General features: G+C 36.9%; 1 protein-coding gene across 7 annotated transcripts in view; it reads right to left on the reverse strand.

Moving 5' to 3' along the window:
- LOC108702278 (collagen alpha-3(VI) chain) overlaps positions 1 to 13,349 on the reverse strand; it is a 94,485-nt gene that overhangs the window by 26,928 nt on the left and 54,208 nt on the right. For 6 of the 7 annotated variants that reach the window (XM_041578643.1, XM_041578649.1, XM_041578648.1 and 3 more), the window contains 9 exons: positions 12,756 to 13,349; positions 10,836 to 11,411; positions 8,267 to 8,890; positions 7,587 to 8,180; positions 5,246 to 5,845; positions 4,202 to 4,810; positions 3,003 to 3,352; positions 2,639 to 2,717; positions 1,136 to 1,281 (listed from right to left, as the gene is read on the reverse strand). In XM_041578643.1, the coding sequence (XP_041434577.1) occupies positions 1,136 to 1,281; positions 2,639 to 2,717; positions 3,003 to 3,352; positions 4,202 to 4,810; positions 5,246 to 5,845; positions 7,587 to 8,180; positions 8,267 to 8,890; positions 10,836 to 11,411; positions 12,756 to 13,349 (4,172 nt within the window). The remainder of the gene's footprint in view (positions 1 to 1,135; positions 1,282 to 2,638; positions 2,718 to 3,002; positions 3,353 to 4,201; positions 4,811 to 5,245; positions 5,846 to 7,586; positions 8,181 to 8,266; positions 8,891 to 10,835; positions 11,412 to 12,755) is intronic. The other variant, XM_041578645.1, reaches the window with a different exon arrangement.

The following is a 13,349-nucleotide window of genomic DNA, read 5'->3' on the forward strand; positions in this document are numbered from 1 at the left end:
CCCATATGTTATATATATATGGATCTCATATATATATACAGGTATGTGTCTGTTATTCAGAATGCTTGGGACCTGGGGTTTTCCAGATAGTGGGTCTTTCTATAATTTGGATCTTCATACATTATTCAACTACATGGTACTGTTTAAGTATTACAAAGAAAAAGGGAATCATTTTCAAAACTTTGGATTATATGAATAAAATGTGGTCTATGGGAGACCTTTCCGTAATTCAGAGCATTATGTATAACGGGTTTCTGTATAACGGGTTTCTGGATAACGTATCCCACACCTGTATATATATATGTATATATATATATATATAAAACTTGTTTAGCAACTTGCCTGGGTGCTGGAAAATAAGGTAAATAAAGTAACATAGTACCGCACTCAACGGGAATAATTGTGAAAAAAAATCAAGATTTATTGAAAAAAATCAGACGTTTCGAACACCGACTGTGCTCTTTCTCAGATGGTTTTGAAATGTCGTTTTTTTTTTCAATAAATCTTGATTATTTCACAAGTATTCCTGTTGCGTACTGTACTATGTTACTTTATATATATAACACACAAATATTAAACCATGAAAACGCGCTACACAGGACTTATTAGTGCAAAAAAAACATATTCAATTTATTCCTTCAACGTTTCGGCTCCTCACTCAAGCCCCACTTCCTGAAGACGGCTTGAGTGAGGAACCTAAACGTTGAAGGAATAACGTAACGTAATAATGGTTGCACAGCACGTATACTGGTATAAGGTGCCTGGGTGCAGAGCTATGTATTAGTATTTCCAATGGCTCAAAAGAAGCTAGCACACACAGGACTTATGGAGAAAAAAAGGTTTTTATTTTAAGAGAAAAAAACTAACGTTTCGGCTAGGTCCCTTTGATAAAGGCTAGGGACCTAGCTGAAACGTTAGTTTTTTTCTGTTAAAATAAAAACCTTTTTTTCTCCATAAGTCCTGTGTGTGCTAGCTTCTTTTGAGCCATTATATATATATATATATATATATATATATATATATATATATATATATATATATATATATATATATACACTGAAGGGTATTTCAAGTACTGTATAGAAGCAAACCATAAAAGGGACACTGTTTTTTTGGAACTGGGATATTATCTTACCAATTCTTCAACAATCTCAAAATCAAGAGTTTCTTGGCTCAATGTCAAGGGAATGTCATAAGTAAATCCACGGCCAAACTCCAAATGCCTCAATTGGTCAAATTTGGCAACATTTTCAAGCCCCACAAAGAGTAGAGCATTGACTCCTATAAATAAAGTAACATGTCAGGAAGAATAAAAAGAGCCAAACATTCATAAGATGACTTTCATAAACAACTAGCTGCAATGTTTCTACAAGAATATCAGAATTGATTCCCTGGGGAAGCTATTTATTATTTGCTGGTTTGTCTCCTTCCTGCCTTAAGATACAAATATCTGCAGGACCTATTGCAATTTCCAGAGAACAAATGAAAAAAATAATAATAATATTATAAAATAATAAAATGTAGAAATTTTATTTAATAGCCATTAAAAACCCAGTTATATCAGCAACACCTCCAATCTTGACGCGTTTCGTGGCTAACCGCCACTTCATCAGAAGCTGCCGGCAGGATAAAGGTATTACAAATGAAGTTGGCATTGTATTGAAATTGGCATTGTATTTATACTCTGTATTATATTAATCCTGTAATGTGTTCTGAGAGGTTTATCTTGACTTGTTCTGGGTTATTAAATGTGGAATTTTCCCTTTAACCTGCCCTATCACAAGATATATCAGTATCAAGGAGGTGATCTGTGGTGTCAGACTCACAGGATGATGGCAATACAATTAAACTGTGAAAAGCACCAGCTATAGGTACACATGAAGATGTAGTCCTGCAAATATAACTAAGAAAACATTATGTTGGCACTGGTGATCTGTATATAATACACAAAAGCCATGAATATCCTGTAAATTATATCCTAATAAACGGTGAGTTCTGATGTCATCAGTTATAAACGGTGAGTTCTGATGTCATTTCTGTCACATGACTCACCGAAACTTGTGTATTATAATAAATAAAGTACCCCCAGTTGCAAAATATGAGGATATTAGAAGTTACCTCGGAGTTTCCTGACCTGTATAAAAACACTCGGCCTTCGGCCTCGTGTTTTTATATGGTCATGAAACTCCTCGGTAACTTATAATATCCTTATATTTTACAAAAGGGGGTACTTTATTCACTATATATTGCAGCTCATTTTTACAGTCATCTCATGTAAAATACTTATGTCACTTATGTTAATCCCGTAGCTATCCATTTATTGCCTGCAACAGTTTGTACAACGCTGTGGAATATTCTGGCCATTTCTACATACACTACAATAATTATAACTAAGCAGCAATTATAACCAAGTTCACCCAGCTATGGGCCCTACTCACTTGAGACTTGCACTGTTATTGGCCTAAACTGAAAGAATTTTAGACAAGTAGAACCAGCTCACTACCTCTTTGTCATCTGCATTTTTACGTAGCTCAGGGAGCAGCGACAAATCACAAACATTGATTCCCATTTAGCTCTATGGATTTCATGGAGTATACTGGAGTGTGGCGTATACTCTATTATCCTAGTAGGCACATACCAGAATTCCTGAGAGCTGTTGATGCTGCCTGAAGTTCAGCCATCCCTGCATCAGCACCATCTGTCATGTGAATTACTACCTGGAAAGGCAACGAGAAGCTGTTACTTCATGCATTTTATGGTACTAGTACATATACAGCAGTTATTAGATATTGAGCTGCTACAAGTGCCTTGAATGAAAGAACCTAGGGACACTTGGACACTAGAAACTGGGGTATTCTGAATTAAAGAAACTACGGAAATAGTCTTTATTATTTTTCATATTTACAGAATATTCTGCAGGCACTGATATCATGGATAGATGACACCAAACACTTCAGAGTTTTTTTGTGGGGGGGGGGGTAATGAAATGATAGTGTTCCTACCTTTATAGTGTTGTCTTCCCCTGCCGTCTTGAATTTTGTCATATATGACTGGAGAGTTTTACTTGTCAGAACATATGGTCCACGGTTTCCCATGGCAATTATCTTGTTGAGAAGCTCATCACGATATTCAGCAAAGTCAAAAGCTTCAACTGCCCCCCTACTTCCCTGTGAAAGGACAGAAACTTTTACAGAGGGCTTCTGTCCCCCAGTGCAACTGATGTTACGCATGTTGGAGATGCGTGACAGAATTCCTTTCATTTTGGATTCCAGTGCTCTCTGAACCAAGAAGACATCTTGCCCAGGACCCGCATTAGATACATCAAATCCTAAAATCACCTCCAGTTTGCAATCTATAGAAAACATATTTATTATTAATTTTCTGTTTTTAATTAGTAAATATATACAGAAATATGCACACATTTTTTAGACATAGCAGAAGTCATTTACTTGGAACACCAGTGCAAGAGCACTAAGGACCTCAAAAGCTAACGGCCCTGATTTTTTTCTATAGCTACTATAGGAATCAATACATTGTGAGGTCTATAAAACCACATATTGTTCATACGTTTTCAATATTTCTAGACATATTATTGATGGTGTTCACTAATTAAAAGGGTCCAGTGTGAACATCATGACTTGGTTACCTGCATATCCCTTCTTACTACAGGGCACCCTGAAGCAATATATTTAGGTAAAACAATTATCCTTCACTTCATAATGACATGGTTAAGTTAAACATTGCTCATAACACATTAAAATATCACAATTTATCAACAAAGTGAGGTTAATTTTAATGAAAAGCCCATTATTATAATTAATCACAAAAAAAAATAAGTTTTAGGCCTTAACAAGATGGAAACTTATATCTTAAAAAATGTTGTGATTTTCTTCAGTGGGTGACCAAAAGTTGTATTCGGTTGGGCATGCACTTGAAAAAGGCATGGATTTGGCCAAATCCCAAACCAAATACTCTTTCGGTGAATCCCTCTTCAGAAGGAATGTCATTCCACCCCCACTGCCCATACTCAATACAGTTGAGGCTGTAACAGTAAAAAAATTAAAACTGTCCACTTGAAAAATAGCCTTGTTCTTAATGTATGTGTCGTAAGAGCTATTTAATCAAATTGTCTGTTTAATTCATTATTGGTTTTTCATTTTTTCTAAATAGAAGAATCTGCATTCACCTAATTTTTGCCTACCTTTTGTGATGCCTGTGACACTTGGACATAAAGTCATTTGCTTAGTCAGAGCAGTGTCAAGAGTAATGAGGATTTGCTCATTCAGTTCCGACAGTTCTTGAACATTAGGGACTCTGAAAGCGCTTGGTGCATCACTTGCAATCTTGGCAATCTCATCACCATCAATGGCTCCCACACCAATGGCAAATACCTTGACACCTTTACTGGACAAAGCAAGGGCTGCAGTCTGGCCATCATCTACTGATTTTCCTCCCGTGACAATGAAAGCAATCTGAGGGACTCCAGTGCCAATTCTGCTGCCTGCTTCTTTTACAAAATGCTTATTCTGCAAATGACGGATAGCAGCACCTAGACTTGCTACACGCCCTCCTTTATACTCAGCTTTGGTAACAGCGTCCATGATCTCGTCTCTGTTAGTGAAATCCTTCAAGAAAAACTCATCTGTGACATCAGAGTTGTACTGTGCCAGAGCAATCTGGATTGCATCTTGTTCATCAAACACAGCATCCACTATACCAGAAACAAACCCCAAGACCTCCTTAAAGTTATCTCTTCCTAAATTAATGGATCCATCTACAAGGAAGACAATGTCTGCTTCTTTCCTGCCATCTGAAACAAAGCAAAGTATTGGTTAAAGACTAATAGAATGACTGTAAGAATTATTCTTATTTAGATGTATTGATTGAACTAATCTCAAAAAAAGTCCTCAAACTAATGATCTTCAGTACTGTCTTCTGTATTATTCATAAAATAAGAAACAATGTTATTAAGTCTAATAGATAATAGATATACATTGAGTAGGAAAGGGCTACATGCCTACATTGAGGTCAAGAGCAATGTGCCAAGCGCTGCTCTTTGTTCCCCTCAGAAAATATCTCTTATATATATATATATATACTGTATATATATATATATATATATATATATATATATATATATATATATATATATATATATATGTGTGTGCATTTGTTAATTATTTATAAAATAATTGACACAGTATAACTTTAATTGTGAGTGCCAGAGCAATATTAAAATACTTACTTATTGTGGTTATTGTTGGTGTTGGAGAAACTACTATTTGGCCTTCAAAAGATCCATATATCTTCCTTTCAATTGTTGGAAGTTCTCTAAATTCTTTGATGTTAAAGATAAGTCGTGGGTCACTGACAATGTTTTCAATTTCTTTACGATCTGTGGTACCACTTGCCACAGCCACAGATTGTACCTTAGCATTCTGAAGTAGTCTGGCAGATCCCGACACATCATCCTCTGACTTTCCACCTGTTAGTATCACAAGATACTGGGGCACTCCTTCTTCTATCCTGCTTCCAGCAGACTTCACAAAGTGATTCTTCGCTACAAACTCCACTGCTTTTCCAATGTTCAGTGGGCCACCTCCTTTGAGTCTCAGGCGTCGAATGTTATTAACCAGTGCTTTTTTTTGCAAGTTGGTCTTGAGAAAGAATTCTGATACAGGTTCATTACTAAATTGCACCAGCCCCACCCTCACTTTATTTGGTCCAATCTGGAAGTTCTGAACAACCTCTAGTATAAAGTCCCGAATGTGAGCTATGCCATCTTGACCTGTTTTTGATGATCCATCAATAAGGAAGATCACATCTTTCCTATCTTCATCTGCTTCTTAAAAGAAGAGGAAAATGCTTGAGAAGAAACAACATAAGAGCCTAAGGAAGAACAGAACATGACTAACGCAAGTTTTCACTGACCACAACTGCAGAAAGACAGAATTTCTTATGAGACTAGAAACTGAGTGACTATGGACACCGAAGTGGCTAAACTAATTTTGCCAACCAAAATGGGGAGAAATGATGATGAATGATGCTGCAATTTTTTTAAAGTCTGCAATTACATAAAAGGGGCTAGATATTAATTTACCATTTTCTCATAGTTTAACTTAGAAAAGGGCCTGTCTGCAAGGACTATGCTCTTCCTGTCTTTAAATAAGTTCTTTCCGTGTACCTTGTTTTACTCCCACACTTTGAAAGTAACAGGTTAAGTGTAGTTGTAGTTGTAATTTAAGAGTTGGCTTTCATCACTCAAATTAGAAACTGAAAGCAGCAATCTGCACTGGTGCATTTCAGAACCCATGTGAATAAATTAGTCTCAAAATCAAAAGAAAAGTAAATGTTATCCTTTTCTTATATCTGATCTGTGCTCCCCAGTTTTCTTTTAACACAATGTGTGCCTTCTTATTTTATTATTTGTGGCAAGAATCAACTTATTAAAGTAAATTATTATATAATATATATATAATTATATTATAAATCAGCGATCCACATGCATGGCACACACTTAACAACATTGGTTCAAAAAATGGCGTTGGTTACTCATAAAGCCAAATGTTCTGCATCACTAAACTGATGTTATACACACACAAAGCCAGATGTGCTGCATTAGTAAATAGGCACTGCACTGATTTCCATTTACATTGTTTAGATGTACAGGTATATTATCCCTTATCCGGAAACCCGATATCCAGAAAGCTCTGAATTACGGAATGGCTGTCTCCCATAGACTCCATTTTATCCAAATCATCAAAATTTTTAAAAATGATTTCCTTTTTCTCTGTAATAATAAAACAGTAGCTTGTACTTGATCCCAACTAAGATATAATTAATCCTTATTGGAAGCAAAACCAGCCTATTGGGTTTAGTTAATGTTTAAATTAATTTCTAGTAGACTTAAGGCATGAAGACCCAAATTAAGGAAAGATCCATTATCCGGAAAACCCCAGGTCCCGAGCATTCTGGATAACAGGTCCCATACCTGTACTCTATTTTATATATATATATATAACCACTATACATAATAGGAAAACTGTAGACCTGTGCTACAGAATATATTGCTACTAAATAAAAATGTGCCAGATGCACAAAACATGTATTAAATAGGATGTAAATCTTCAATAAAAGCTTAAACCTGCAACATAATGCAGTAGGATCTTCCAGTGAGGATAGAGAAAACTATCAGTTCTTTATATGATTGCTGTGGGTGCACTTAACACAAGTTTTTTTCTAAACTGAGAGTCAACAGGAAACAAAAGTATCTAAAAGTAATTTAGATCACCCTCCCCCCATTAAGTCTGTTAAAATGTTTTAACATTAAAAAAACCTAATTGAGTCCAGCATGGATTGATGCGGTTAAGTTACCCTCAATTACAAGGTACTGTTTTACTGTAGTACTAAAGAGAGTAAGGAAATCATTTACAGTAAAAATAAATTGGTTGCATAAAGTGGACTGCATGGAAACAGCATTTCAAAGCTAGAAATTAGTGTAAGAAATGTGATACTATACTTATATTTGACTTATATATGACATTTATATATTATTTGTTGCATATGTTGCATTTGAACCTTATTACCTGCTCCTTTGCCACTTTCATAAAGCCTTGTTATTGTTTCTGTAGTCAGGGTGGTAAAAGAGTTGACAAGGTTTTGCTCCAAAGCTGGTAACTCGCGGAAGCTGGTGACTGGTGTAAAAAAATTCCGAGCCACAACAATCTTATTGCTTTCTTCTTCATCTATGTTTTTTCCAATCAATAAAGGAACCACAGCAGATTCTTTCACTTGCCTTGCACCCTCTCCGACATCATCAGCAGAAGGCCCGGATGAAGTTATAATAAGAATTTGTGGGACTTGCTCCTCAATTCTGCTTCCAGCTGGCCTTGTGAATATATTTTTGGAAACATACTCAAGGGCACCTCCAGTGTTGATAACATTTCCACCCTTAGGTTTTATCCTCCTTACTGCAGCAAGAACTTCATCCTTAGTGGAGTGAGCATTAAGCAAGAATTCAACCTTAGAGTCACCACTATACTGTACAACTGACACTCGTGTGTTGTCAGGACTGACATCAAGCCTTTCTACAATTTTTCCGATAAGTTCTTTAACATTATTGAACTCAGGCACAGCTGACCTTGACCCATCAACAAGAAACACCACATCTCTCTTGGCACCTACAAGATAATTCCAATGAATATAAAAACCAATATGCATTCATAATTAGAACCATACCTTATTCTGTGTATACTTTAAAACTGACCTGTGGTAGTAACTGATGTAACTGATGGACCACGCTGGACCAAAATATCCACCTCTCCCTTGTTAAGCTGAGACACTCTGTTTGTGAAAGACTCATATACATTTGTCAGCTGGGATGCATCAGTAACAGAAAAGGAAAACTCAGGAACAAAAGAGATGGTTTCTAGCTCAGTGGTATCTGCTCTGTTGGTTCCAATAGCAAATGGAATAACCCCTTGGCCTTTGAGTGCTGTGGCTGGTCTACGGACATCATCTCTTGATTTACCAGTGGTCAGTAAAATCAGGAACTGTGGAACGCCCTCATCTGCCCGACTGCCAGATGACTTTGTAAATAAATTTCTGGTGACATAGTCTAAAGCAGCCCCAGTGTTCAGTGTAGGGCCTCCAATAGGAGTTAAGCGTTGGATGGCATCTAATACTCCTTGTTGGTCTCGGTGGGTATTAAGTTGGAAGCTTGGTCTAGTGGAATCACTGTACTGAGCTACTGCTATACGTATCTTGTCCTGGCCTACATCCAGATTCTGGACCACCCTCTGAATGAAGGACTGAAGAGCTAGGAAGCGGCTTCCGGCATCATCAGAACCATCAATCAAGAAAACAATATCCTTCCTTCTGTTTTCATCATCTAAATAATTGTTTAAAAAAACAGAAAATATATCTCATTTACATACCCAATTTAATGCCAGCATATACTATATAAAATCCAACATTGTTATAAAGCTGTTGTGTCATTTTTTTAGCCAAATGTAAAACTAAAAATTTGGTAGAAACTGTCTCGTTTGAAAACTCATGTTAAAAATGTCCACTGTTCCTAAAACTTTTGTAAAGTTTCCATTAAATATGTCCATTGGTCTCAGTGTGAGTTATACCTCCAGCCACTAAAGGACGTCAGTGCATATTAAAGGGAAAGTACACCCCTTTGTTCAACTTGAGTTCATTGAAAAGGGCTGATACTATTTAATCAATGTTGCTGATGCACACCCTTTCTGTGTCCTAGCTTCCATGCAGATTAATGTGTTAATATGTAAATCCCATAATTTACTATCAAAGCACCAAAAGCAGCCAGCATTAGGGCCTAGAAAAACCAGGTGTGCATATTCAGCAAGGAGGAGGGAAATACTCAAAGTATATTAGGAGTTTCATCTAAGACCAATGGGGAGTACAAATAATTATCTGCCCACCACCTTCAGACCAAAAATTACATTGACCTCTAGCACAAGCCTTAGATCATCGCATTTATTTTCTCCTAAATATGCAACTTCAAAATACTTGCAATCACCCCACTGCCACTTTCCTATCTGTTCAAAAGGAAAATTACATATTTTACCTTTTGCTATTTCTACTTTTATATTTGTCTCATTAAAGAAACCCATTATATATAGAATTAACTGGTGTGGTAATAGGCGTGAGATAAAACAGGCTACTTTTGTTGAACTAAATTCAGTATTGTTGGGATTAGATGGGTTTTACTGTTTCCTTGGGACCAAAATACTATATTCGATTACCTGGAGGCCATAGAACTCATTAACAAACTCAGTGCAATGTGCAAAGATCAAAATTCAAATGAAAATAGGTATGTTTTCTTTCCAAAATGCATCTCCCCTTCACATAATTTCAGCATAAATACAGACACCAACTACTATGCATCTACTGCAACTGGCATGCAATGCACAAATATTGGTTCAAATTAGCATCGTTCTTGGTAAGCAGCTTACCCACCACTGTGGTTGCACTACATGTTCCCCCTGCATTTATGTTCATTTAAATGTGTCATTTAATTTTCATAAACATTTGGATCACAACTCTGCAAAGGGAACTGTGGAATTACTGCTGGTTCTTTGTGTCATTGATGCAATTGTGCATCATTTATAAGAGCAAGCTGAAGGGGTGCTGGCTGCAAGCTACAAAGGAGTATGTTGAATAAAATCAATATTCACCAGTTTGCATTTAGTACTTGTGCTTCTATAAAGAAGTATTTTGGCATTTAAATTTCCCATTTAAAAATCATGCTGGGATTGCCTTTTTGTCTCCCCTGCTAACTTGAGTAAGGGGGAGTTAGTAGTGACCCTGTTTCTATTTGTAAATAATACTGACACATTTACAAAATGCAACCACATTTGTGCATGCGCAACATAGCCACAGTTGTTGTGAAAATCAGTGCTTTGCAATAAGGTACTTGCATCTAAAGAAGCTCCCTACAAGTTTTGGCTTCCCAGTCTGTAAAGATAATAATGACAATGCTTTGTATCTGATGTTGAGCACTGGAGATTATGACATCCTGACATTAAAGATTATAATCAATTGTGTCCATTTCGCATCCGCAATTGCACAGGAATTATGGAGGAAATTCTGCATTATGGGTAAAAATGTGGCATCTTATACCCAATATTGCACTTTGCTCACTGCACTTGCAATGGTAAATGAGCCCTTGTGCGATTTTTCCTGCAGAATGCAATAAAGCCAGCTTCAAGTAGTCCATATAACTGAAGCCTGAGAAAATGAAAAATATTTAAAGACCTGCTATAATTAATACATTTCTATATTCAAATTTGTGTTAAACCTTGACTCACAGGTTACTACGGTCGTCTCCACTTTAACAGTCTTCAGGGTATTGACAAACTGAGACTGGATCGCGGACAGATCTGAAAGGGATTGTACAGAGGTAGTGAAATCAAAAATTAATTTTCCCGGTTCATCAGCATCAGCTTCAGATGTCTTGATGGCAAATGTTGCAACGCCTGCTTGTCTTAGTCTGGCTGCAGGTTCATTCATGCTGGTTGAGGATTTTCCAGCACTCAGAAGAACCAGGTACTGTGGGACACCTTCCCTGATGCGACTTCCAGACTCTGCTGTAAAGAGATTTTCACGAGCATAGTCCAGAGCTGAGCCAATGTCAAGGGTCCGACTCTGTCTTTCTCTCATTCTTTTCACAGCATTTAGCACTTCCTGCTTGGTGGGGTATGAGTCAAACTTGAATTCAACTTTCACGCTGTCACCCCCCATCTGAGCCAAAGAAACACGAGTGGCATCCAAACCGATATTTAAGCCTTCAAAAAGTCCAGTGAGGAAGTCACGCACAAGGGAGAATCTGCCAGCAATGTTAGTAGTGTCAAACATGATTAAGATGTCCTTCTTGCCCTCAGGAGCTGCACCAAGGGTAGACAAGGATAGAGAAACAGATGTCAGTTAAATGTAAGGTTCCTTTAAATTATACAGTCCCATAACAGGTGAGCATCTCTCCATTGCTCTCACAGCAAACATATCAGCCTATTAGACCATCGCACTAATTGGGGTGATGTTCCCCCATTGATTGCGGGCAAACCCTTTCTTGTTGGCGATCTATGGGGGAACGTCACCGTAAAGAAGGGCGATATAATGGCGATCATGATCCTACAGCTGCAAGTCAGACCTCAGGGTAAGTGTTTTAACAACTTGTACCTGTCACATACTCACATACTCACGCTACCAGCACTGATTGTCACACAGCCGTGACTGTACGTTTGGCACTATATATATAATATCTCACTGAATATTTATTGGGAAAATGCATAACACTTGCTACATAGGCGCAGGGGGAGTATGGCATATTATTTGAATGTATACACCTGGTCACTCGTTCACGTATACAGGACACTGACGTCACACTTTGTAGTTTTTGGTGCCAAAATGGGGTTTAAATCTTTGGGTTGTACAATGCACTGTGTTTACTTCCTGAAGAAGGCTCGATTGTAAGAGCCGAAACGTCGGAATAAAAAAACTTTGTTTGCACAAACCAAGTCCTGTGAGTGTGTTTTTTTGGTTTCTGTTTGTATCATTATATAACCAGCACGCAGGCAGTTGCCATTTTTGTTATGTGAGTGCTCCAGCTTGATTGTTTTATATATATATATATATATATATATATATATATATATATATATATATATATATATATATATATATAACCACTATACATAATAGGAAAATTGTAGACCTGTGCTACAGAATATATTGCTACTAAATAAAAATGTGCCAGATGCACAAAACATGTATTAAATAGGACGTAAATCTTTAATAAAAGCTTTAATCTGCAACATAATGCAGTAGGATCTTCCAGTGAGGATAGAGAAAACTATCAGTTCTTTATATGATTGCTGCTGGGTGCACTAAACACATTTGTTTTATAAACTGAGAGTCAACAGGAAACAAAAGTATCTAAAGTAATTTAGATCTGTTAAAATATTTTAACATTAAAAAAAACATAAGTGAGTCCAGCATGGATTGATGCGGTTAAGTTACCCTCAATTACAAGGTACTGTTTTACTGTAGTACTAAAGAGAGTAAGGAAATCATTTACAGTAAAAATAAATTGGTTGCATAAAGTGGACTGCATGGAAACAGCATTTCAAAGCTAGAAATTAGTGTAAGAAATGTGATACTATACTTATATTTGACTTATATATGACATTTATATATTATTTGTTGCATATGTTGCATTTGAACCTTATTACCTGCTCCTTTGCCACTTTCATAAAGCCTTGTTATTGTTTCTGTAGTCAGGGTGGTAAAAGAGTTGACAAGGTTTTGCTCCAAAGCTGGTAACTCGCGGAAGCTGGTGACTGGTGTAAAAAAATTCCGAGCCACAACAATCTTATTGCTTTCTTCTTCATCTATGTTTTTTCCAATCAATAAAGGAACCACAGCAGATTCTTTCACTTGCCTTGCACCCTCTCCGACATCATCAGCAGAAGGCCCGGATGAAGTTATAATAAGAATTTGTGGGACTTGCTCCTCAATTCTGCTTCCAGCTGGCCTTGTGAATATATTTTTGGAAACATACTCAAGGGCACCTCCAGTGTTGATAACATTTCCACCCTTAGGTTTTACCCTCCTTACTGCAGCAAGAACTTCATCCTTAGTGGAGTGAGCATTAAGCAAGAATTCAACCTTAGAGTCACCACTATACTGTACAACTGACACTCGTGTGTTGTCAGGACTGACATCAAGCCTTTCTACAATTTTTCCGATAAGTTCTTTAACATTATTGAACTCAGGCACAGCTGACCTTGACCCATCAACAAGAAACACCACATCTCTCTTGGCAC

Source organism: Xenopus laevis, chromosome 9_10S (assembly GCF_017654675.1).
Source record: "Xenopus laevis strain J_2021 chromosome 9_10S, Xenopus_laevis_v10.1, whole genome shotgun sequence".
Classification (NCBI taxonomy): Eukaryota; Metazoa; Chordata; class Amphibia; order Anura; family Pipidae; genus Xenopus; species Xenopus laevis.